This window comes from Empidonax traillii, unplaced genomic scaffold (genome assembly GCF_003031625.1).
Source record: "Empidonax traillii isolate 1590-97213 ecotype Southwest subspecies unplaced genomic scaffold, ASM303162v1 scaffold348:size657943, whole genome shotgun sequence".
Classification (NCBI taxonomy): domain Eukaryota; kingdom Metazoa; phylum Chordata; class Aves; order Passeriformes; family Tyrannidae; genus Empidonax; species Empidonax traillii.
Window position 1 is genome coordinate 179063 of NW_020955541.1, and position 27537 is coordinate 206599.

Sequence of the window (27537 nt, forward strand, 5' to 3'; positions counted from 1 at the left end):
GACAATCTTAGTCCATCATCACCAGAATATCTGCAGATCTTCAACTCAGATGAAGGGGAAGAACTAATAACCCAGCTGTATGCACATCACAAATTGCTAAGTCCTGCTATCAGTGAATTTTTTTCTGTCAGTAGATGGCAGAGATAATGCAAAATCCTTTTGGTTTTTCTTCACCAGGTAGTTCAGGTCAAATTTGTACTCCACATTTTTTTTCTCTTTTCCATCTACAGGCACCCAGTATATTTTATTACATACATGACAAAACCAGAATGAATACTGAATTATCATTCACTTGTTAATACCTTTAACAAAGTTACTTCATTCAAAATATATATATTGAATACTAACATAAAATGAAAAATGTACTCACCTTCTTGACTCTCTAGTCGTATTTTGATATAATCCAGGCAAAACTGAAAGACAATGTAATAGTAAGATTTTACATCTTCTCCAAATCAAAACTGACTGAAACCCTTTTAACTCTTAGTAAATACATTTCAGTTAACTAATTTCAGTAATAAACATTTTAAAATCAAAATTTTAAATGTTACATTTTTTTAAGAAAACAAAATGTTCACTTTCACCCAACTCAAGGAAGCAAGCACATTCATTACTGGTCAAGAGTCTCTTTCAATCATACTGCTGAAATTTAGATCTCTCTCAAGTACTCAGTTTCCAAAAGTATTTACAATACCTTGAAAAACATAAACTTTATTTCTTCAAGACAGGATGTGACCGATCATTATTTAAGCAAATTAAAAAAAATAGGGTTTTGCAGAAAAGTGGAAAGAACAAGTAACACCCCTCTGCTGTTTCTGTGGTTACCCCAGCAAGAAGTATGCATTTTATCTGGCTTACTGCATAAAACTAACCTTCACTGTCTCCTTGAAAACCTCCATGCCACTTGGAAGGTTAACCAAAAAAAAAAAAAAAAAAAAATTGTTCTATAGAAGCAAAATTAATTCACCTGTTGGACAATGCTTCTTCCTCCACCTATCAATATCCACCTTTTTTGTTGCTGTTGTTTTCAATTTCCTTAAGAAATGCATATTAACCCATAATCCCCCAACAACCATGTAAACAGGATTTTCAAGGCTTTTCCAGGCACACTGTTTCTATTAAAAACCAGAGCTAGACTGCAGGTGCTAACACACAATAGTAATTTGAGTTTCTTTGGAAATCACGGCCTATGGAATTATGGACAAACTCACTGTTCCACAGACAAAGGTAAAATATTACATCTGTTCAAGTATTAAAACAACAATGTCCATGAAAAGCTGACAGGAGAGCTGTCAAATAACAAGGTTACTTACAATCACAGGTTCCACTACCATTCTTCGTAGCGTTCCTATTCGTATACTTCGGCAGTTCAGAATGACACTTTCACAGGAATTTTGGTAAGTTAGAGGTACAGCCTCGGTTACAATCTCTTGAGAAATAACTTTACGACGTTTTATTGGAGCGTCAGACAGAATATTCCCAAACTGAAAAGTAATTTGCAAGGTTTCAGAATGTCTCACTAAGGTTTATTGCTAAACGAAGCTTGTTAAATCTCAGGACTAAATTCTCAGCTAGTTTTCTGTTGGTCAACAGGATTACTTGCTAGAGCTTTCACCTCATACACAGAAGACAGATATTTACTAAAAGACTTTGTGGGATCCTGAGGATGTTAACATTGCCACATTCAAGAAGAAAAAAAAAAAAGGTAAGCTGACACTTGTAGACATTTTGTTAACATTTTCAAATCACGAATAGTGCTTCTAAAATGGCCCAAACCAATTTACTTTTAATTATTTTGAAACACTGTGCAGCCTTGCAAAACAAAGTTATTTTTAATATATTTTGTTTATTTAGATAAAAAACACTAATGCTCTAAAAATACAACAGTGCTGGCGGTTTAATTTTTTTTTTTCCAGTATTTGTTAATTCAAGCTTTTGGTGACCAAGTAATTTTTGAGGTACAGTGCATCACCACATTAGCAGAGCAGAATCTTCCAGAAATATATAAAAATAAGCCAAATCAGAATTCCTTAAGGCATCTCTACAGAACTACTAAGATGTTTATAGGATAGATTCCAGGGTCAGAACACTAAATACTGAAAGAAGGTCATGTGGAGTTTGGCTCTAATTCAAGAAAGGCTCTAGATGCTGACTAAAGCTGTAATCTCAATGAAGTATCCTGTTTACCAACAGAACAATCTTACAGAAACCCTATTAAAATTAAATAAAGCCTGCTGATAGCCATCAGATTAATGTATTTATTTGCAGTATTGCTTATACTGCTCTGTTTTGTGGAAGAACTTTCTGTACACTAGTCTTCTCTTTGGTATTTATATTGTTTCATAAAGCTGTCCATGAACAAACATTCTTTTTCATTACAAAATACAATCAAACTCCCACAGAAAAACATTCTAAGGGATTCAGTACTCTATTAAGACTACATCTCAAAAATTATTTCCAAGTCCCTAATCCCTAGCTTATCTTGGCAATAATTCAAAATATACTTTTGGGTGCTTCATTTAGGAGAGGGTAGGGATCTAAACCCCTGTAATTAAAGGTTTTCCTAGGACTCTCATTGAAGAGAGTTTTTCATTTTTGTCTGCTGGACTGCCTAAATATTATTAAAAGCTTAAAACAAATCACAGACAAACAATAAAACAGCAAACACCAAAATAGTGCTATATTCAAGTAGCCTCTTCAGTGAAGAATTAATGAATATTTTGAGAGAAACACAACTGAATAAAGCTTTTTCTATCATATCTGGCAAAACTGCTGTGATACATGCAATTCTTGGTCTTGAATCAATGCAAAATTTGTGTTATACTTCATCAAAACAAGATCTATTTCCCTTGTTTTCAAATGTAAGCTCTTTTCTACTTTTATCTAAAACATGTAGTTAATTTCCAGTTTCAAAACTAGTTTGTAAAGACTAGTGAATAGGAATATATGGATATACAAAGAAAAACATCTGACAGAGTTTCAGAAGCCTTAGACGCCAGTGCCTTCACAATGCAGTGCTTTCAGTTAATGCAGCACATACCGTCAGAATAACTAATTTTAGAATTTATTATAATCCAGCCCTTTTAGCCCCACAGCTTTATTGTAGGCTAGAAGTTCACAGTTTTATATTGATAGTGATGATTCATCGTAAACTACATTATAAACATCCATAGTTTCATCAATTACAGCACTAGAATGGTGGCTTCTGAACCTCTACATAGCATGAAGGTTTTGGCATCAGTAATTAAGAGTTCTAACTCAGAAAACATAAAGGACTAGAAATCTGATCAACTACTCTTGTTGAATCAAACTCACAATAGTGAAACTGGACAAGTGACTCAAGAATGGTTTTAATCAGCACTATTAATACAATACCAATCGTCACAGGAAATTTATTCCTCTTAATGGCTCACTATTGAGACAGTTTTCAACACAGCTTGAAATCTGTGCCTTTTGACCACACTTTAAGTGTCTGATGTGAGTGCATTTTTTTGTTTATGCAATTCTTACAGTATTATTCAACTAAAAAACAAAAGCCCCATCAAAAAATCCCTAAAATTGAGTGCTATTATTTGGGACAGCTGTCAAAGTATTTTAATTTTCAAGGACCACTATTGATACAAGTGTCTCTTTTCAAGTTTAACTTCGTATGTCCAAAGTTTAAACAGGCAACAGCTGGTTCTGACATTCTTCTGAAAACTAAGCCCTTGAGCTTCATAGAGAATCCCCGTCCAGTCTCAAAGAGTAAACATTCAACACAGAAGCATTTACATTAATAGCATAATTCAAATCATCATGAATGCTTGGAAAAATGTAACAAGCGCATTTTCTTATGTTTCCAGTATTATGTAGGCCGAGATACTACTTGATTAGCTGCTGAATAAGAAAAACAATCAAATATAGTCAAAATCTTGACAATGCAAAACAAGCCTTTACATATTTCGTTTATTATTTGATTTTTGTTTTCTTTAAACAAAGCATTAAATAGTACCTGATCTTTCATTCTTGCTTTTCTTGGTAGTGTGACTGCAATTTCTGTATCTGTTGTTATACTACCTATTCTCTGTTCTATTCCACAACTGTTCTCCTTTAATGCTGCTTCCACCTTTCCTGTAGAGGGAGCTGGGGAGGAGCGGGCTGAATCTGCAGGACGAGGTGAAATGCTTTCCATTCTCCTAGTGCTGCCACTATTCTCCTCCTCATCATCATCACTAGACAAAACAACTAAACAGAAAATATTAAATTCTCAACCACTAAATTCTTCCATAACAGAAATTTCTTTTCAAATAATAGTTTGAAAGTAATTTATATAATTGTCCTGCAGTGCCAAAAAAGTCCACAAGTATCATTATATTAAGCTTTTATTAATGTGTATTTGGAATTTGCTTGCAGGTGCTCTCTCCCTCATTTTTCATTTCTCACAACTAACTCTACAAAAAATGGGTATCATTAATCCACCTCTAGACGTGAAGCCATACTTTTCTTGGTTCAATCAAGAATTGACAGTAAATAATGCAACTTAAAAACCAACAAGAGAAATTACGACTGAAATCATTCAAATCAGTAAGACAACGTGGCCTAATAAAATAAGTATAGAACCAGAAACATAATTTCTCCTATTCCATCTTTCCTGCTTATAAATTGAATTCACACAGAGAAAGCACAAAAATTACCATTTTACAAACTGTGAAATTTAAACAGATGTGTAGCTCAAAAGAAAAGGGGGAAAATATTAAATAAAAATAAAATACTGCCTTTCCCTTTGGGAGAATGAATGATGGAATTCTGCTAAGAATGCTTTTTCTAAAAACTACAAAGTGTAAGTCTTTTTTAATGAACAACATAAAGATTAACAAGATAATTCTCATCTTCCCCAATCTTCATCTTTCTTGGAGAGTACCTCTGCATATGAAAAGGAAATTATTAAAAGTTCTGTCCCCCTTCCCCAAGAACATATACACAAAAAAATTCCATGCAACATCAGTAATGTAAACCTGTACAAACAGTTCCTTCATTATACAGTATTCTGGGTTTCCAGCTTAGGGCTGTAGTCATAAAAAAGTACTTACTTGGATCATTTAGTTCAGACGGTCTTGTACTTCTCTGTCTTAAGCTTCCTGTAATTTTAGGATTTTTTGTCCCAGTTATAAGACCAACTTTTCCGTTGTGTCGTAACATAGAATGTCCCACAACTTCATTACCCAGCAAAATATCCGCTGGACCTTTTCCAACAGCAGAACTATAAAACTTCTTTGTGCTGAACCCTGTACCTGAAGATTTTTGCCCTGCTGAATTCTGATGTATTGAAGAACGTGATAAAGGTCCCACAGATTCACTTAACGTCACAGTTTGTCTGGAGACTCTTTGCAAATCCTTTAGAGAAGCACTTTCACAATGTTGGCATTTGGTCTGATTTTCATTTGCCCTCCCACAATTTGGGCAATCAGTAGAATAATCAATCTGTTCCGAAAGATAAAGGAGAAACACGTGCACAATCAGTAGCTGTAAGCAGAAACACACCATTAACAAATCCTGTCCTTAATTTCTATTCAGAATGAACTGCAGAATCATTTACGTTGGAAAAGACCTTGAATATCATGGAGTCCAACCATTAACCCAGCACTGCCAAGTCACCACTAAACCGTATCCCCAGGGGCCACATCGACACATCTTTTAAACACCTCCAAGAATGGTGACTCAACAGTAAGTAGAGAAAGCAAACATTAGAATACAATTTGATTTTCTTTTTTTTTCTTTTTTTTTTTAAGAAAATGAAAAACATTCTAACAGGAACAAACGTCACTTGTGGCAATTTTTGAAAAAGTGATTAATGTTGGGCAATTCAGATTTTCCTTCTTGCTTTCTTCCCCTTAAGTAACACATTGTTCAGATACATATATCCATCACCAAGATCATCAGTTATATAATTTCTGTAAAAAGGAGTTTCATTGTGAAATAACCTAAGGATCCACAGAGCAATGCTAAAGAGGACTCGAAGAAACCTCGTAGGTCAAAGTCATTTGTTTTTCCAAGGTATCTTCTAATAGCCTGGCAAGGCATGCAGGAAAAATCACTCCTCAAGGGAGGAGAAGAAAAAGAAAAGTAAATACATTGCTCTAGAGTTCATTATCTCCAAAAAGAAAACAGGACTTGAGGAATTGGAGTTCCCCAAACTTACAAGAAAGCAGGGGCTTTTTCTTTTTACCAAATTTCTGCAACTTAACAAAGCTACACATACTGTAGAGAAACAAAGTCAAAAAATCCCCCAGTGTATAAAATATATCAGACCTTTAAAACCTGAGTGGTGGGAGGAGAGAGCAAGTGACATAAAAACCAGCTGCTGTGCCTCAGTGCTCTTACCGAATGTAGTTCTTAGACAGTTACTGCTTATCACATTGAAGAACTTCAATCAGACGTTAAAATATTCAAGAGAAGGTGCCAACTGTACCTGAAGGATCTTTGGCATAGAGTAACTGCACCCCTCTATTTCAACCACACACCAAGAATTTTAAGCTAATTTCTTTACTGACATCACATTCATTAACTAAATATGCAATGGAAATGTGTAAGGGCAGTACCATTCTTTTAATCAAGATCTCCTTACAGGAAGTTTTGCTTTGATAATCATACAGTGTGACATGTATATGGGCATTATGAAACATCCATAGCTACCTCTGAAGTTGATAAAAATAGAAAGCCTTACAGGAATTTTCAAAAATATCTCAACATCTGATATTCAGAAAAGTTCCTGACAAAAACATGTTGGTTTTCTGCATCCAGACCATAGAGAATACGATTTGAATACCCAAAAGGGCTAATTTCACTGAAAAAGCGAGCAACTAAGTAAGAAGTACTTGCATTTTTGCAGTACTTTACTGTTTTGAGTACAGAAAATCACGAAATTATCAGTCTCTGGTTTACCAATCAGCCATTTAATTAAATCACAGATTCTTTTTATTTTCAAGTTCTTTTTCTGTTCAAATCAAAATATAAATTTTTTTCTTGGCTAGTATCAATATTAACATTTAAATATCTCTATTATTGTAACTTTTGTGTAAATCTTCCTCCCAACTCTAAGGATTTTTAAAACGTTACCTTGTTTCACCCCTTCAAAGTCTGCTTTTAAACTATGCATCAATTTTTAAAGTTAAACAGGAGTTTACATGGGTTTAAAATCTAACCCACCTTTGACTGAGTTAAGCATTTTTTTGTAGCAGAAGATGGACTCAAGTCAGATTGATATGAATTGCAGTGACTTTTCTGTCGCACCTTCCTTTTAATTTCACATTCTGATTCTGACTCTTCCGTATTTTCCATTACACTGTCTAGGAAAGAAAAAATGCAAAAATGTTAACGTGAATGTCCACTCATATGCTGCTATATTTATGATCAACTTAGTTCTTTACACAGACTAACTTGACTCAAACATAAACGCCTTTCTAAATTCCAACAAACTACACTGCTTCAAGTGTCTCACGATTTGTTGCATGAGTAAGAAAAACTTCCCGAAAGTAAATTCAAAAATATTGTTTTATTAATACTATCTCAGTGTCCCTCAGTGACAATCTGTATCTTAATATCTTTGGAGGAGCCTCTGGATTTGTAAGTCTATATTAACTTCACTGTAGCTTAAATGGAAGGTCTGCTGGCAAAAGTAGGAGGGGATGCTAGATTATGCTGTTGGTAATCTTTACTACAGAATTACTGAGGAATCCATTTAGAATAATTGGGAATATTTTGTGTAATTATCATTTTATAGAATCATCAAGGTTGGAAAGACTTTCAAAATCATCTAGTCCAACTATCAACCTGGCACCACCATAATCACCCCTTAACCATATCCCCATGTGCCACATCCAGACATCTCTTGAACATTTCTAGAGACTGTGACTCTGCCACCTCCATGGGCAACTTATTCCAATGCCTAACCACTCTTTCAGTGAAAAGATTTTTTCAAGTATCTAATCTGAACCTTCCCACACACAACATAAGGCCTTCACATCTTGTCCTTTCACCTGACACATAGCAGAAGAGACTGCCCCCCACTTGGTTAAAGCATCCTTACAGCAGTTGTAGAGTGCAATAAGGTCTTCCCTGAGCCTCCTTTTCTCCAGATTAAACACCCCAGCTCCCTCGGCTGCTCCTCACATGACTTGTACTCCAGACCCTTCATCAGCTTTGCTGCCCTTTCTGGACACACTCCAGCACCTCAATCTCCTTTAAAAGTGAGGGGCCCTGAACTGGACACAGTGCTCAAGGTGTAGCCTCACCAGTGCTGAGCCATCACTTTCCCAGTTCTGTTGTCCACACTATTCTTGATACAGACCAAGATGCCAGTGGCCATCCTGGCCACCTGGGCACACTGCCAGGTGTAAACCAGCAGATTTACTATTTCAGATTTACTCCTTCAACACAAGACACAGCAGTACAGTGAAATACAGTGTTTTATATTGGGGCATTGATTTAAATACTCTAAGAGTATAGGAACACAGAAACCCATGAATTAAAATCTCACCCTGTGCATTGTAAGAAGGGAAGTGTGTTGTACAAGAGTGCCTCAATTACATTTAATATGAAAGTGCTACTTACATTCACTACTTTAATTGCAGTCTCCATAGACTGTCTTTTTTTCAGAAGCTATGAATACTTTTTCAATATACATATTGATGATCTCACAAGCATCCTACTATCAGACTACATTTCAAAACTTTGTTTTCAAAAAAGAAACAATAAAAGATGGGTTTTTTTTAAGTTAACTTACTTTTGAGTAGTTCTGCCGAAATTCTACTTACCATTAACCTAAAATGGCACAGCAAAACAACTTGCCAGTGTAGATGGCTATGCAGCTGAATAGCCAGTTTACAGAGTGTATCTGTACTAACAAAGCTTATCAAAACACAAAAGTGAGTTTTCTTTTCCAGTTTCACAATTTCCACACCTTAGAGCAAACTATATTTTCTATACTGCATCTCTGTCATTTTTCCCTAACAACAGTATAAGACTGTTCCAGCTGAGGTACAGAGCAGTGCTGATGCGGCTCTTCTATCAACTCCCTCAGTGTATCAATATACCAAGCGTTGGTTACCATGTCATATTGTTCTCGTACTTAACACTACTACAGAAGTTCCTCATCAATAATTAACAAACAAGGTGGAGGCCTGGGCTCAGACTAGATGATCTCCAGGGATCTGTTGTTCCATCCCCAATTCTGTGACTCTTGAATTCCCCCCTATTTCTGTTGTTTTTAAAGTAACTGAAGCCTAATTTAAAACTAATTATTACAAGACTGAACTGGTTGCAGAAATCTGTCAAAAAGGGCAAAATCCTCACTTCATGCACAAACTTGTATAAATCTAGAATAACATGATGTAAGGCTATAAAACTAATATATATATATACACACACTAAAGGTTATGTAAGATTTGGCAACACACCCATATTCAAAAAATTATTCTGCTTAAAAGGAATGAGAACTCTAAAGATAACTTACCCACTCCTTGAGACCGCGGTAATCTAATGTGGTCTGCCTCTACTTTCTGAAGCTGAGGTGGGTATTCTTTTCTGGAAAATTAATTAGATATATGGTTGTTCTTTCAACAGACACCATTATAATTTAGTCACAATTATACATGAACAAAATAAACCAGAAATGTAACTGAAAGCTACGAATAAGTAACTTCTCTTATTACATACATATTTGTACACTTAAAAAAGTATTACCAGAATGCTAGGAACAGCCACAGTAAATGTCTTAGAACTGTTTCTAATCTAAATCTCCTCTGATAATAACCAATAGTTCACAAGTCTCTCACTTGCAGACTCAAGTCTCCAAATAATGAAGCCTGCATCTTCCCCTCCTCCTCCTCATTCATGAAATACAAGACAGATACTTTTAAAAGCCAAGAATAGAAACAAATAATATTTTAATATTAAAGTAGATTCCACAAGTTCCACAATTTAAAAAACAGGAAGAGAAGATGCAAAACAGAGGGAAGAGATTTGACGTCAAAAACTGTTGTGGCCAGAAACCAGAAAGGACAACAGGATGATACATAGCTCCTATATATTTGTTTTTAAAATACTGTAATTAACTTTGACAAATTACTGGATAAAACTTCTGTTGGTATAATTTGCATAATAAAGATATCACATATTTTTTGTGCAAATTAACACAATATAAGGCATTATAGTAAGATTTAAGTCTCCTGAAAGCTATTTTCAGTTTACATACACGTGTGTCAAATTACACTACTACCAAAGTAAAATTCCTGAAGTTCTCTGCATCTCAGTTACTGCTTGTGGCACTTTTCTTTCTCAGTGCTTCCTCTGCCCTGAAGCTGTAGGTTACTGTCCCTGTCATAACAGAAGATGGCAAGCACCTGAAACCTTGCCAACAACCTCAGCAGAAACTGGTTTCATTGGCAAGTTAAGCAATGGGCTGCAAATAGGCCCCACTCATCCCATCCTGCTACCTCTGATTACAGTCAACAGCAAAGGGGTGAAGCACACAGCTGTAGGCAGTAACATCTCCAACTAACAGCTTAACTTTGAGGACCCATCTGAAAAAAATTTGGCTATGGCTGATGTAGACTTCACTAATAAAATAAGATTTTATTTCTTCCAGGACAGCATTTCCTAATACACTGGATTATAAAAACTTTGAATTTTCTGCATTTCTAGGTAGTATTTCTCAGGGTCTTCACATATGTTGTTATTAACTAACAGCTGTTGTCTGACAAGTCATAATTACCTTTCAGTAGTATTTCATAACATGTCTTGTTTTGAACATAATCACTCTTACAAAAATTATTTTCTAACACTAAAATTATATTTAGGAGAAACAATATTGAAACTATTTGTCATTTAACTGAAAGCAAACAATAAAGCAAACAATATGGCAGATTAAGAATATTAACATTTCTTTTAAAAGGTAGGTGACAATTCAAGGTCTCTGGACATTTCTAGTTTACAGTTTTTCTTCTAAGAGTCAAACAAGATTGTATTGCATTTTTAACATGCAATATATATTTATCTTTTTAAGATGATAAATCAATTATTTACCATATATGGCTAAATAATTCTTTTACAATAAATCAGAATACAGTAGCATTATCTGCCTGTCTGAATTTGATGTTAGCAGCATAGACTGATACTCACACTTATTCAATGGCCAAACACTTGCAAGAATGCAGAAGAGCTAGCAAAAAACATGTATCTTTTTTCTCCTACAACACAGAATTGTTACTCATATGCTTACTATGAAGCCCTAGCACCCTAACCTAACTCACAGAAACCAGCTCCAAATCAACTGAGGCTTCCCAGCAAAGTTTAGCATGGTTAGCAATTCAAGGTCAGGCTTGAAGTTGCTTTGATTTAGAAACAAAAGTGAAGATGATTTCAAATACTACTTAATTTCAGATTTCATCTAAAAAAAGATGCTTTCTTGGAGATAGTGACAGCCCTCCCACAGGAAGGCAGAAACACTAAGTGGCTCCTACCAGTTTCCTTTCCTGAAAATCCCACACACAAACAGGAAGGCAGAGCCCACTGCCACAAAGTTTTTACTGACTACAGCACTAAGCTATTGCCCCTCTCAGGACAATGTTTGTTGCCATCTGAACACTTGCAGATCCATTAATACGTTCTCCAGTAAAGTGCACGTAGTACACTGAGCCATTTAATTGCATATGAGTGCAGAAACAGAATAGAAACTATGGTGGTTTTTTAAACTGAACATGACACATGCTCAATTAACATGCTGTTAACCCTTAACCAAAACTAAGTCTTCAATTTCAACAGGAATAAGTGAGAGAACAAACACCTGAACAGATCCAAGATGCAACACTACCTACATACTGTGTCTAATGGTTAAAAACCCCAAGAAATACAACAAGTAAAATCCCCAGAAATACAATATTGATTGCTGTTCCTACCATCCTAGCAAATATTTAAAATATACTTTTTTTTTTGTCTGTTACATTTCCTAAAAATATTTATGAGATTCAGATTTTGCTTGAAGAACAAGGCTCAGAGGTTAAACCATTTTAAGCATCTCATTTATCTCATCCATTATAAGCACTTTTAATACCTTTAAGTACAAGGAAAGTAAACCAATATTTGATAAAAGCAATCTCAAGAAGTAGTAAAGCATCAAACACAAAACATTAATCACAGTACCAAGAAAGATCAGGCTTTTTCTGCAACAGACATGACCGAATACTGAGGCAGTCTGGACTGTGCAGTCATGAACTTCTGACATATCTTAACAGCTAAGTCCTAGAGTATTCTTGACTAAGCATGTTTTGCCCAGACAGAATGGTGTCACTGATTCTGTATGTTCAGCAAACGTTCATGATTACTGACATACTCCTTTACTGGTGAACTTGGACCTTAGTATCTTCACACTGGACTGGCAGACAGACCTCTATAACACCCTCTAGCCAAACTGACATTTTCACTTCATATTTCTTCTCTAGGAAAGCAAAAAAAAAAAAAAAAAAAAAAAAGACAGGGGAAAGGGCAGGACCACAATTTCTGGCCACAAACAAAGAAACAGATGGATCTGGGAATTTGGGAGACAGTGCCACCCACTATTTGGTACACCACATCACTATTTGGTACACCACATCAAAAAGGTTGCACCAACTCCTAACTTTGTTGAGGTGCAGGCTCACACAAGAGCTGTGTCTCATGTGCAACCTGGCTCTTGAGAGGCCACCTTATTCAACCCTTCCTCAGCTGCTGTATGCTATTATTTCACGTATGTAGAGATACATCAACGCAGCAGGCTGTTGGTTTTTACATCTTGACACAAAAGGAGAGTAAAGCATGGTAAGACTGAAGCACCAAGCTGCTGAGGTGAGATTTACCTTCAGCATGTCTTATAGGAAAAATAGAGTGAAAAAGTCAAAAGCTGAAAAGAGAAGGAGAAGCAGAGGAAACAGGGGCTTTAGTACAAAGGTCAGTAACCTCATCTGGCCCAGAAAGGGAGGAGTTGCTGCTGTACTTATCATGAAAGTAATGTTGAAAACTAAATTTAGCAGCTCCTGCCTACATCATCTTCCCCTGCTAGGACAGCAACAAAAAGCAGGGAAAGAAAAAAGGAATGAATCCAGTAGTACTGGGTTAAGAAGCAGCAGGTATCCCCAAGAGAAAATTAAGACCACACCAGCATGGAATGTAACCCTTGTCCTTTATGCCATTCATTTACACAAACTGGCTGGTGAGTTTGATAGTTCTTTTAAGAAGTAACAAAAGGCAGTAAACCAGAAAGGCTTGGGTTTATTACTGAATTTGGAAAGTCCTGAATTCACAAAGAACTGTGTTATTTTTATCATTAATAAACTTTATATACACTTTTTAAACAAATCAACCTGGTATCAAGCTCATACTGCCAAAAAATCACCCACATAGACAGGACATTTATAAAAACTCAATAAATTCCTTACTATCCACAAAACGTTTCCACTAACATATAAATATAAACTACATATGAAGAAAACAACTGTATAGTATTTCATACTGTTAACAAAACATTAACTGAGTAAACCAGATGCAAAACAAGTGAGAAATGAGCCTGAAATGAGCAATCAAAAACCAGTGAGTCTGCTTTTGCTATACATTTTCCGGTAATTATTTTAACATATATACTTCATGAACAAAGTACATACACTACTAAAGCAACAAAAATCTTTAATGCTATTCAAACCAAGCTGAGGTAACAGAAAGTTGTTAAGCAGCCTACTAAGATCTGCTTCAGAATTGTTCTATTACACAAAGTTTGCTGCTTTACAAAAAGAATTAGCAGAATGTTTATCTAATTAGACATTGGTTATATGAATAGAGAGATAAATTTCCAGTGGAAATGTACCTAAAGTTCACATTAACACAGTATTACTTAGAGATGAATGTAAAAGTCCTTCTTCAGTAAAAGGGAGTAAGTGAACCACAAAAACAGAGCAAAAGACAATAACCCCCATCACACATGAGCAAATATGATTTCCTGGATTAAATATTCTTTAACTAGCAGTGCTACAGTACTCAATCAGTTAATTTACTTAATGCTCATTGCCATGCTCATTTGATCAACAGTAAGCTTACCTTTCCTTTCGGTCCAGATTGCTTAAAATATGAAAAAGAAAAAAACACATAAGATGCAAAGCCCCACATGTGTTGCACATCACTACATGCAAAGGTTATTAAATATAAACTATAACTGTTTCATTGTCTCTTGCACTCACTGGACTAGTTTTCAAATAAGCACTATAATTTTTTATCACATTTTTTAAGAGTAATTAGAAATGCACAACTGTTACTTCAAAGACAGAAACGGTCAGTGGTCTAAATACTACATTGAAAAAGACTCAAGTTAATGTGTAAAATTTGATTAATTCTGATCTTAACATAGTCAATTCACTTGCAATGTAGAAGATGGTAAAACAGAACCCTAATATGTGAATTAAGATCATGCCTCACCCATCACAAAATCATTAAGGCTGGAAAAGACCTCAAAGACTAACCATTAAAACAATCCCTGATTGTCATACAAAGGATTTAATAAGAACTTTGTAGGAACCTATTTCTAAACATTAAAAAAAATATTTAAAATGTTTAATTGAGAAAAAAATTTCACAAAGCAGTCTTTAAGAAACCACAAGCCAGAGAAAGACAGAAACCTCTTTCTGAGGTTTGGGCTAAAAAAAAAAGTCTTACAAAGTATTTAGGAACTAGTTTCACAAGCATCTCCTTCAATGTAAGTTAACATATAACTCAATGTAGCTGATGCTTACAACTCTAGTTCTTTGTATACCAAGACTGATATAAAAATAGATCCAAGCGTAGCATTCAGACAACTTGCAAATAGCATCTTTATGTCTCCTGTCTTCAAAATCTGTAGTATGGAATGCTGCAAGCTTTTAATCAATGTGACTGTTGCTCCCAACCATCAAAAGCCTCACAACCTTATGTCACATATGCATTACACTAACAGTATTCCAAACCAGAATGAATTCAAATTGTTTCCTGTTTTACTTCAGTCACACTAAACAGAATACTATTATTACAGAGTAGTAAAAACCCATGCTCCTTTCCTTTTTCACACACAAAACACAAGAATAGAAAAAATTTTAATTGTTAGAAAATGGCAGGAGTGGAAGTAACGCAGGTAAGAACGTAGCCATGATAATCCTACAGAACGCAGTATGAAAACACTCCATGACCCCCATAGTGCTCTGGGAAGAGAGTAAAAGGACTTAAAAACCCAGTGTGACCACAGCCATTTAGGCTGGGGTGCAGGTAATCAACCAATGCTGTGTGAAGGGGGGGTAAAATTGCTTCTAACAGGACCTAGCCTTCACAAACAATAAACGCGGCTTTTGTGCAGGCCACACTAGAGTTCATAAATCCACTCAGATTCAAACCACGCCTGCATGGAGCCATAACCACTATCTTTGTATCCTTGGCACAATTAAGACAAAACGTGGATTACCTGTTTACAGATGTTGTAAAGAATCACACTGTAAAGGAACACTCTCTTAATAGCTAGGGAAACTTAAAGGTAGGAAAAAAATTCCAGAATGCCTTATACTGTACAGTGTCATTACATTAGATGTCTCGCTTGTTTTAAAATCCATAATGCATTTAAATGATTTCTCCTTTTTACATCTCCCAAAGATTATGAAATTAGAACCCTGGACAGATACAGGAATTATAATAATCAGTGTCCCTACCAACTGCTTCATGCAGCTCATGCATAAGCTTTGTTACACATGCTGTACATACGTGCTATTTCAGTGCCAAGTTTCACAGAACAGTCAGTCAATAGCGCAACACAGAACTATGTAAACATTAAATGAAGCAAAACAGTTTGAACCAACTACAACACTAGGCCAAGCTATATGTGAAAATCTGTTAATTTAAACCCCAGATTAATTTAATTTAATCCCCAGATTCCACTGGAAAAAACATTAATAATAGTCATCCTAATATTACTTTGAAATATCAACTTTGTTGTACTAGAAGCTTGATTTTAAATATGAATGCAACCGATACTCAGCCAGAGATTACAACTGAGTTGCATAATTAGCTAGCCTCACATGATACTATCCCCACTCAAAAAACCCTGTATAAATAACAGATTCTGTAACATCAGTGCCAGAGACTCAAACTGCTCAGAACTAATCTAATCACGTTTTTATTTTTTGTTATCCTTTCAAAAATCTACCGTAAGTTTATGTACAACTGATTAGGTTAGATAAAATTATTTTCCCCATGTTGTTACTGATCACCACACCATTAACACAATTCCACAAATGCAAACAAGCAACCCAACTTTGAGCTCTAAAGTGCTGTGTTTTTTTTCTGCGCTAATTTGCAGGTGACACAATTTCCATGCTGTGAGTTTTTCCATCTCAGTATATACCAATAATTTTATTCTTGGTTTGCCACTCACATTTTCTGCATACAGTCCTTTCTAAGGAATCACAATCACAGCATTTACTTTTAAACTCAACTAATGCCTAATGTCAGTAAAGACTAGCAAAAAAGGATAAAAAATTCCTACACAACAAAAAAATACATGACTAAAAAGTATTACACATTTCATATGAGATTGTTTTGACTATTTCTTGCCTTTAAAACTCCAAACTATTCCTAGTATAAGAGTTAATTTTCTCTTGCTAATGTAAGTGAACAACAATAACAATCCTAAAAGAAAATATACTAGAAACACTCAAGATGACTCTTATCCAATTTCTTCACTCAATACTCAGCTTATGTTATTGTGAGAAATACTTCTTGATAAATTTAGGAGGGGACAAAGTCATCAAAGCAAAACTACTTCATTACATTACTCAGCTGAGCCCGGTGTCTCCCTCCAGGGATGCACAGCCACACCCTGAAATGGGCGACCTTTTCTCTCCTGCCCGGGCAGGGGGTGGTCCCGTCCCCTTTCCCATTGGCTGGGGACTCTGGGACTCACATTCTCCCTGCACCGCCTCCTTTGCCCCTCCCCCTTTCATCTTCTGCCTTTTCTGGCAAGTCATGAGCTCAGCCTTTCCTACTGACTCTTAACAACTCTTGCAGGTGCAAGGAAGAGTCTAAACCACAACTAACCAACAAACAAGGGTTAACCTCCCCCTTCCCCCAGCCCCCAGTCACTCTGGTTTCAGCAAAACATCACTTTATTTCTCACATTATGCATTAGCTTGCTTTCTGCATGTCACACGTGCCAAGGCACTACCTCTTTTTTCTTCACATTACATTGTAGGTTTAAAAAGAAGCAAGTCCCATAGGCAAGAAAGGCAAGCAGGCAAGTCTAACATCCCCTGAAGACTAAGAATCTCTGGGGCAGGCTGAAGAAACCTATGGCACTCAACTCGGTAAGATGAATGCATCTTGACTGGCTGTTTCAAAGAACCATCTCACAACAAAGCTTAATCAAATACACCAGTATTATCAAGGTCAACATTCAAAGCAGTCTTGAATGATTATGCTTACTTCATTTTAATTAGCACTTCAGATCAAGATTTTATCCCTCAGAATTACAAAAAAATACAAACAACCCCACACACCAAACAAAAGCAAGCACAAACCCAAACAAACAAACCCCACCAGAAAGGTAAGGGCATGTATACTTAAAGATGTGCCCCACTTTACTCAATGGAAACTTGGTAATATTCTCAAAAGGACTTCAGGCAAGAAAAAAAAGGACAAATGGTTCAGCCTAAACCATGCTGATAACATAAACCTCATCTTTCAGTTTAATTCATGGCAAAAACTCTGCCAATTCTTCTTAGTCATCTCAGTCTCGCAATGATGGAAAGAAATGAGAGAAATGTAAAGAAAAGAGAGATACCTACATCTGCTATTACTAAAGGGTTGGAAATTTCCAGGCTATATAACATTTACAGATTATAATACTGTTTGAAATGGAAGGTGGCAACAATGGTCTAAGTCCTCAAGGACTGGCCAAGACGGCGACCCTCCTATGAGGAAACGCTGACAGAGTTGGGGTTGTTCAGCCTGAGAAGTGAAGGCTCTGGGGAGACCCTACAGCAGCCTTTCAATACTTGAAGGGGGCCTGAAGATGGGGACAAATAGTTTAACAAGGACTATTTCAACAGCATAATGGTTTTAATCTAAAAGAGGGTAGATTCTGACCAGGTAGAAGAAACAAGTTCTTCACAATGAGGTGGTGAAACACTTTAATAGGTTGCCCCAAGAATCTGTAGATGCCTCACCCCTGGAATCATTCAAGGTCAGGTTGGACGGGGCTGTGAGCAACCTGATCTAGTTGAAGATGTCCCCGCTCATTGCAGAGCAGTCAGACTAGATATCTTTAAAGGACCTTTCAATCCAAACTGTTCTATGATTCTATTATTCTGTGACTGTAAACCCCCTTTTTCAGTCTGTTTCTTCAATACCAGATTACACTAATACATGTATGGATAACATAATTTATTCTCATGTGGGCTTTGTTTTTCTGAAGTTAGTAAATCCAAGTGAGGGAAGTGAGATGAAAAAAAAGGATACCTACACATGAGCCCACCACACCAAAAAATCTATACTAAAAACAGAGAGAAAAAAAGAAGGCAGAAAAAGGAAGCTAGACAATACTGACAGGATACAGCATTTACATGGGATGGTGAAAACCCATGACATTCATATATATAAAGAGTTCTGAATGTATAAACTTCGAAAGAAAATTCCTTAAAGCAGTGGTTATCTTGTATGTTTGTGACACACTGGGTGTGAAAAGCATGTTAAAAACATCTAAAAATAACCCTGCAATTTAGAGAAGTCTGATGCGGTTTTAAGTCTTCAAACCAATGAAGTTCAATTCGGCATAGTTCAGAAAGATTCCCCAGTTTCCAGTCATCCTCTCACATAAATGCAAAACTTTGCTTTTGTTAGATTTTCCAGTTTATATGTTTTATGCTGTATTTATACACTAGATGCAATCAACAAATCTGTAATTTAATCTATAGATGGATTTTATACAAGCTGGAGATGTTGTGAATTAGTATTTGCTGATCATGTTGTCAGTTTTGTGAATTTCTACTGCATAATATGTTTGTCCATTTAAAAGTATTTCCTGAAAATACTTATATGCTCTCCTAGTATGTGCCATAGTGTGTTTTAAAATGAGTAAATTCTAATGTTACATAATAATTCCTGAAATACGATAGTAATTTCATGAGACTTTAGTAATTAAGGTCAAAGCTCATAATCAAGAATGCACCCATGTGATTGCTTACATTTTCTTACAACACTTCATAGCATAAGAAAAACCAGAGAGGACTTTTTACAACTGAAACATCCGGAGAAACAAATGTACTTAAGTCTTACCTTTGGGCTGCTGTTTTTACTACTGTTGTCTGTGCATGTGCATGGTGAAAACGTCTGCCATGTACCACAGTTACAGGACCAGACATATTCTGAGCATTTTCACTGCAAACATACAAAAAAAGGTTTGAGAAAAGACTCTGGTGTATTTGTACAGTCTTAGCTAAAAACTGTAGTGTCCTAGTTTTATAAGAACAGCCATACAAAACCAAAAATCAAAGTATTTCTGAGCCAATAATACAACTTGTTTGGAGTCTTTTACAGGCATAAAAACATTTAGCCCTATAATAAAATAGACAAGTAAGAATATACATTTTTTTTTCCCCTGGAAGAAAAGGTAAAGATTTTTGAAAATTTTACCAGCTCACAAAACACTAGGAACCAGCTCTACTTTACTCAACCCTGTACTGCAGTAAGACAATGCAATTTGTAATGAATTGTAACCATTTATAATTAATTTTATACTTCCATCTTTCATTTTATTAAGGCATAACATTAACTTCTTTAATACAATTTAAGGGGCATAATATGTGAGCAGACTGAAATGTACATTCAGCAAAGTCCCTCATTACTCATAAGAGGAAATAAATGCCACAAAATTTATGGATGTAACATGGCTTGTAACTGAAACAAAACAACACATCTCAAAATGAAAAAAGCAAGATTCTCAAATACTTAAATACCCCAGCAGGACTCTATTCACCAATATATTTTAGCATTTCTTTGGTTTCTTTATTTGTTGCCTTTTGACATTTATCTCATTACTATGTAAAACCAGTAATTCTGGAGAGGACATTACCATAACCCTCTCTAGTACAAGCTGACATTAGGATATAATAGATCAATAATACACTATTCCTTCAAAGATCATTAGACCCTAACAATTATCCTGAACGCTGCTGTGACAGGACACACATTACTACACTTGAAATGTTCAAAAACCACACAACTTTAACAGACAGCATGTTGATGATGAAAACTGTTTCAAATTATGGAAATAGAGGACTTAAATTTTGCTTCTAAAATTGCTTGGAATTTTTAATTGCACTAAATAAAATTACCTGAAAAGGCATTCTGATTAATATTACTTCTCAGAAATACTATCCTGCTGTTTGTCCTGTTACGAGCAATGAAAAAAACCCTCAAGTATCAAAATTCTCAAAAAGCTGACAACCAATTCCTAATCCTTCCTTTACATTCCCCCAAAAGATGAAAGTGAGCAAACTGTTAGTTTGCTTTTAAAATTCCAGTTTAGCATTACAAACCCTTTTGGGAGCCTTATATGGAGTATCATAAGTCAAGATTAGAAGTTTTCAGAGCATTTCTGACTGATCCTAAGATAACTGTTATGATCTGACTGATTATAACATAACCAAGAACGTAACAGAATAAGACTTATCAAAACCAAATGGTAAAACTCTCTTTTCTAGAATATGAAGTCTAGAAACATTATAAATGATCTAACAGTTCAACTTCCTGAAAATTAATCTAATAGCCAATTCAAACACCAACCTTTTGAAAGTAAACACACTCATGCCAGATGCTTCGAAGGCAAAACTATGCAACTCCAGCTGGTCAGTCATCAGACAGACCAATTTACAGTCAACCTTCTGTTTAATGTTGCCACCTGAGAAATAAAAAGCTGACAGCTACTTGCCCTAAATACTTCAGAGTGTCTCAAATCCTCTTTGGCTTTCAGTTTAATGTCTTCGAAAAAGAAAACAGAAGGAGAGTGCAGGAATGTCTTCCCAAAGGCTTAAGACCTAAGGAGTTTAAACAAGCAAGCAAGCCTTTAAACACCTATCTCATGTTTTGTCTTTGTATTTGTTGGATCTGAGCTTTGCTGAACTATCATGATTATGAAACTCTGTCTTGTGCCCCCACAGCAGAAAAAACTGTTAAGCAGCACTTCTGCTTTCTGCCTCACACTCAAGTAGTGAGAAACTCCAGTAGGTGCTGGAATAGAGTATCACAGACTGCTGGGGGATCAGGTTTGAGTCAAAGCAGACTGTTCTAGATGGCAGACTTAAAATGGTTCATACGGCGTCAGACGTGTTTCCAACTCAGACAGCTGTAAAATGCAATCTGCTCTATAATCTTGTTCTCTGAAGAGAACATACCCTGTGCAGAGAGAAACACCAGAAAATTCAGTCACAGAATCCTAGCAAGTTGCAAAATGGGCACATGAGAACCGAAACCTGGGTTTGCAAGTTTCAGCACAGTTTCATGAAAATTAAGATATGACATTAAAGCCAGCTTGATATAATGGTCAGAAAGCTCCTGGACAGAACAAATGTTCTAGAAGTCTCAAAGAACTTACATTATTTTAACAATACGTGTATCACTAATGTTGTCTCAGAAACCACAGAATGACTGGAAGTGTAGGCTCTGATGTTACACCATCAGATTCTATCAGCTGATCCTATGGACTTCTTAACACCCCAGAATCAAGAGGCAAAGCACAAAACAATCCTTCATTGGGCAAAGGGATGAATCTAGAAGTAACAGAAGCACAACCAAAAACACAGGACACAACTACAGCGTACATTAATTCTGCTGTTCATCAAACAGCTTTTTAAGTAAAACTTCACCCCCAAAAATGTAAAAGGGACTTGAGAAATTTTGACAGAAATTACTGAAAACTAGCAAAGATAAAAGCAAATTAAAGTAAAACCTCATGATTAAAAAAATACAAACAAAACTATGATGGTTAAGTTGGAGTTTGATACTGGATTTGATTCATCAGGTAACAGACCATAACTTTTTGGTTGGTTGAAGTTCTTGTCACTCACTTTTTGAATTTCAGGGACTATATACTACAATATGACTCATTTGAGTGAAGCCCCACTGATCTGAAGTGCTTGTTTTTAATGCCTATTCTGCAGATAAGGTGGGAGAAAAAGACTTCAGCACTGTGATAAAAATCACCATGAACAGATCAAGAATATCAAGTATCTGATCTCCTTGTATTTAATTTAGATGCTTAGCTGCATGATCAACTTCTAGAATCTTCTCTAGTTGAAGATTTCAAATACTGAAAGATTAACTATTAAGCACCTTCCATTCTGAAGGTGGATGCCTGTTTACATGCCACAGATTTTACTGTTTTAGTTGAATTTTATAAATCATACTAGGTCTTAGGTTTATAATGTCAGTAGAAAGCAGTCCCAATCCAGGTAACAGAATGTCTGAACTAAATGCTTAGACCATGTAAAAAAACCTCAGTAACTATTTATCTTAAAAATAATACCATTCTGGAACTTAATCAAAATAACGTACACAGTGAAGTATGACTGCTTTAACAGAAAAGAGAGAAAAATTACGTAGTAAGGTTGGATTTCACTACAAATCCCACAGCCAGATAGAGGAAAATTTAGTTACTAGAGGAATCTTGTTTTAAATTGTTAAGTGCACTCAAAACAACGACCAAATACAATGTGCATGCACAGGCTTCTTCACTAAACCAGGCCAAAGGAGCCTTGACAGATTTCTTAAAGTTACTTTTATCTTCGTATCTATGTTCAAGAACAGAATCCTAAAGAATGGAAATGACCAGGATGATTCTGTAAGAACTGGTAAATTTGAAGAGGATTAAGACAGAAATCTGGATATAATCTTATAAAAAAAGACATCTAAAGATTGAAACACAAAACATTATTTGCACAGCATAAATCAAAGACAATGAAGTACTGTGGTAATTTGAGTAAATGTAAAATGAATTTAGTAGAGGGACAGAGGAAGTACCCATGTTCAGAGATGGCAAGAGATGACAAATAGTGTTTGAATGTGCTGAAAAGTAACAGACCTCTGTACAAGGTTCTTTCAGCCTATAACAAAAAACTTGCCATTATTAAATAAATTACAGCTTTTTAAAGTTCCAAATAACATCCCATTACTCTATCTCAAGACATCAGGCTCAAAGATCAAAACAGCAGGAGAGGATTCACAGCACATGGGACTTCAAGGATTTATTTTCTCAAGTGACTTTGTGATAAGAATGATCCCACTAACCAACAATGCTCTTAGGGATCAGCATGCAAGAACAAAGACAAGAACGTCCCTCATACAGCCACCCAGAGGTTGGATATTTGATGACTGCTCCAATTATAATTAGCTATCTCATGAATATTCCCTTCCTGCAAAAGTTACCCAACTGAGTGCACTTCAGCAATATGAAATGTTCCCTGAGAAAGTTTGTTGAATATGTCATTTTCTCTTATATGCTAAGTAAAGAAATAATTCTCTTACAAGCTTGGGACAGTAGTAACAAGCAAGTACAACACTGAATGCTTCAACACTGTTCCTGTCAGCTCTAAATGCAAGTGACAAGCTCAAGCTATCATACAGGAGTATGGCATTTGCTGAATCCTTTAAAGAAACAGTCTCTGACTCCTAAATTAAATTATATCTTGCAGCAAGGAAACAGAAAATGCATCCTGAGTGAACCTTGGCAATTCAGGAGTATGGCATTTGCTGAATCCTTTAAAGAAACAGTCTCCGACTCCTAAATTAAATTATATCTTGCAGCAAGGAAACAGAAAATGCATCCTGAGTGAACCTTGGCAATTCATGGTCATGGTAAGAAGAGATTCTTGATGGGGATGTTACCAATGTTCTTCTATCTGCTAGCACTGTATAGAAGGAAAAATAGCACACGCAGGCAATGTTTGTAAGGTACTGACAAATATGCCAGTGAATGCTCTAATTCCATTTCCATAGGCTTCTGGTACTTTACTAATGTGCTGTTAAACATTTTGGAAGAGGAAAGACCTTAAACAATCTAATTTTCTATCTTTACTCAGAAACACGGCACAGTGTAGCTTCTTAAAATGCACAGCAGATAGTGCAAATATACCAGAAATTCTGTTTATTTAGTGTTGATTTGTATCAATGATCAAGTAGGCAAGCAAACATAAAACTAAATGTATTACCTAAGTTTCTTGCTATTTCCCATCATGTTGAGGCCGATTGCGTTCCCCTTAAAAAGTCTGAAGCTTCCAGCTTTGCCTCGCCTTGCAAATGCTTTTATGGAATCACTGCTACTGCCGATAGTTCCAGGCCGACAACGAAATGACTGTAATGACAGAATTCATGAACATTAAAATAATTGTATAAAATTAAAAGGACAAAATTAATTACAAAATATTAATATAAATAGTACTTTGGCTTCCTTTTCAAACTGCTTTTGTACCTGTCTATACCCTTACTCACTAGGATTCCTTACTAAACAAAGTATAATTGATATTACAATAGTAATAACTGTCTAACATTAATTATTCATGCTTGTATTTTCAGACTACAATACAAATCAAGACAGGAACAAAAACATTAAGGGTAGGCAGATAGACAGCTTGAGCATATGGTCCTAAACCATCACATAATTGTTCATTTTTTAATGCTGCATAGATGACTGTGCAATACTGTTTAAGAACCTAGCATGTTTTAAAGATACATTTTCACCGTGAGATAAAGAGATTACTTACCTTTCTTTCTTCATTGGGACTGAAAGGGTCATCACTCTCATCTAAACTGAGCAGATTTGCCTCGCTAGACAGGTGTGGGAGAGAAAAGCACATATGTTGTAATCCAACAGAGCATCAGCAAAACATTTTAAGCACACAAAGGGTTTTTTCCTTCTCTTCTGTCTTTAAATGCATCATATACATACTGTATTTACAGGCATAAAACCACAGGAACGTGAAATAAGCAACATAGTGATCAGATGCATTATGTGAACCTGAACTCAGAGTGCACATCAAATGATTTCACAAAAAAGCAAAACTAAAAGAATTAATTCAATTACTGACACCATAAAAGACTGTACACCCTATTGTTAAATTGAGTCACATATTTCTTTAACCTATAAAACATAATTTGTTCATACAGATCAATGTTCAAGTATGTAGTTCAAAACTGCAAACTTCATAGTGCTTTAGGAGAAGAACTTAATATAAATAAATTTTATCCCATAGGATTACTATAAAAATATCTCTTCCTAAAAATAACATATTCAGTTTGGTTCTACTGCTCATTAAAATGTGTTTCTTTAGTAGTTTCAATGTTTGTAATCCCCAAATATTAGAATGGTGAAGAAGATTTAAAAAAAAAAAAAAAAGTCATGTATTCTTTTCAGCAATAGGCAGTTATCCTCCAAAAATCTGAAGTATTTAAATTAGAACCCCAACCACACATTTTATACAGACCGCAGCTAGAGTAGGCTAACATATCCTTGCTTCCCGGAGAAGCAACCTGCAGATAATCCTTTCTCATCAATCCTGATAAGGTTTCTCCTCTCTTGCCCACAAACAAACAACCCAACGTTCAGCCAACTTGTCATTGCATGGTTTGGATAGTTTCAATCAAGACCATTCTGGCAGAAATTACTTAAGAACACAAGCAGTTATGCCAGGAGTTCCAAGGGAACAGCTACACAAGAGAAACAAGTATGGAGGTGAAGGTGGAAACATTTCTCAGCTGCAGATATGACATGCTGACTGCAATAAATACAGTGACTTTAGCTCTTTATATATATTAGGAATCACTCAGATGAATAAAATTTCCCTTCATTTAACAGCAAATAAAATAAAAAAAAAAAAGTTTTTGACTCAAAGGGTGAGATCTGCAGACTCTGAAACTTCAGGAGGTAACTGTGGACATTGTTGCTTTTGATATAGCAAGAATTACGTAAATGTCAACACACAGTGTCCCACTGTTATATTTTCCTTTCATTTACAGACCACCACAATTCTAGGTGCTCGTTGGAAAATGAACATTGTAGTGGATCATCAGTAATTTCAAACAAAGACAAAAAAGTACAGTTAAGCTTCTGCACAGACTACACATGGATATTAAAATTTTAGAATACTGCAACATTTCTTAAGCTCTGTTTCAGGAGAGATTATTCTTTCAAAGGAGGCTCACTGAGGCTTCTCAACCCTTCATCAGAAGACACTGAGTTTAACAATTTCAGAAATTTTCCAGATCCTAAAGAATAAACAAAAAACTGCAGCACAGATATGAACAGCAACTATGGTATCTGCAGCTCTGGCATTCACCTACTGTACTGACCTAGCCAGATCATTTCACCTCTAGGAACATTTCCATTCTTCAGCTTCAGTTCATAGAAAAATAATGACGATTTTCAAAACACCTTTCTCCTGTGGCTATACGTTTAGGACCCAGCACTGCAGACTCTGTCCCTCTCTAGCCTGTCCCTCCAGAAGAACGCAACTCCAAGCGGCCAGAACAGCTGAGTCCATGTGGTGCTGTAACCTTAAAACACCCATCCACGACAGGCGTGCGCCGTGGTGCCAGTGCGGGAAGCAGCCGCGGGAATGGAGTGGTGGAGACAAGTCTGAGCCCTGCCAAAAGGAGCCCAGCTGAGCTGTGGGCACCCAGCCCAGCAGAGCCAGGAGGAGCTGAGCAGGGCTGAGCCAGGCTGATCAGGACAGCACAGACGATCTGGCTTTTAGGGGCTTCTCCATCATTCTTTTTAATTTGTCTTGGGCTCGAGGGCGGGGAACCTTGGCTGTGGAGAGCGCCTGACACATTGTCTTTGTCTTGGGAATAACCCCGTGTCACTGCTGAGCTGCAGGAATATCCAACATCTTGTCATTGTCTTGGTGGCCATGCAGAAGTGAGTCAATGTGGTGAATACCTTTTGTGCGTAAAGCACCTTCTCTCCTGTTTACTTCTGTTATTAATATTGTTGCTGTTACTGTGCGTTTCTTACTCCACTGCTGTTTGTTTTCAGTAAATTGTTACCTCAACCCATAGTCTGCCTTGGTCCCTCTCTCAGTGGAGGGGGACAGGAGGAAAGGGGAGAGGCTTATTTGGAGTTTAATTCCCAGCTGGTGTTAAACCACCACAATGCATCAGTACCAGAAAGGCTGTTTTTTCAGAGAGCAGAATACATAGCAACTGAGTAATGCTATTTGCTCATGTATCACATGCTTGCAGTTGCCTGCTTCAAAGATGCAATTTATACAGCCCTGAAAAAAACCCACTATACTACATCCCCACATACCAGTCAGCAACGTTTTTAACACTGCTGAAATTAAACCTCAGTGGTTGTGCTGGGAGGATGCTATGCCTCCACACTTTGTCACTTTTAACCCATGCATTCCCTCTTTATTTTCACATTGGAACAGTAACTTCCAATTTTTCAATACTTTCATTAAAATTTTATAACAA

At 36.1% G+C, this 27537-nt stretch overlaps 1 protein-coding gene across 3 annotated transcripts in view; it reads right to left on the minus strand.

Moving 5' to 3' along the window:
* Positions 1–27537, minus strand: part of SENP6 (SUMO specific peptidase 6) — a 72252-nt gene that overhangs the window by 21362 nt on the left and 23353 nt on the right. For 2 of the 3 annotated variants that reach the window (XM_027892388.1, XM_027892390.1), the window contains exons 3-12: positions 24828–24891; positions 24276–24418; positions 19348–19449; positions 14101–14121; positions 9491–9561; positions 7186–7325; positions 5070–5460; positions 3992–4224; positions 1314–1484; positions 371–413 (exon numbers count right to left, since the gene is read on the minus strand). In XM_027892388.1, the coding sequence (XP_027748189.1) occupies positions 371–413; positions 1314–1484; positions 3992–4224; positions 5070–5460; positions 7186–7325; positions 9491–9561; positions 14101–14121; positions 19348–19449; positions 24276–24418; positions 24828–24891 (1379 nt within the window). The remainder of the gene's footprint in view (positions 1–370; positions 414–1313; positions 1485–3991; positions 4225–5069; positions 5461–7185; positions 7326–9490; positions 9562–14100; positions 14122–19347; positions 19450–24275; positions 24419–24827; positions 24892–27537) is intronic. The other variant, XM_027892389.1, reaches the window with a different exon arrangement.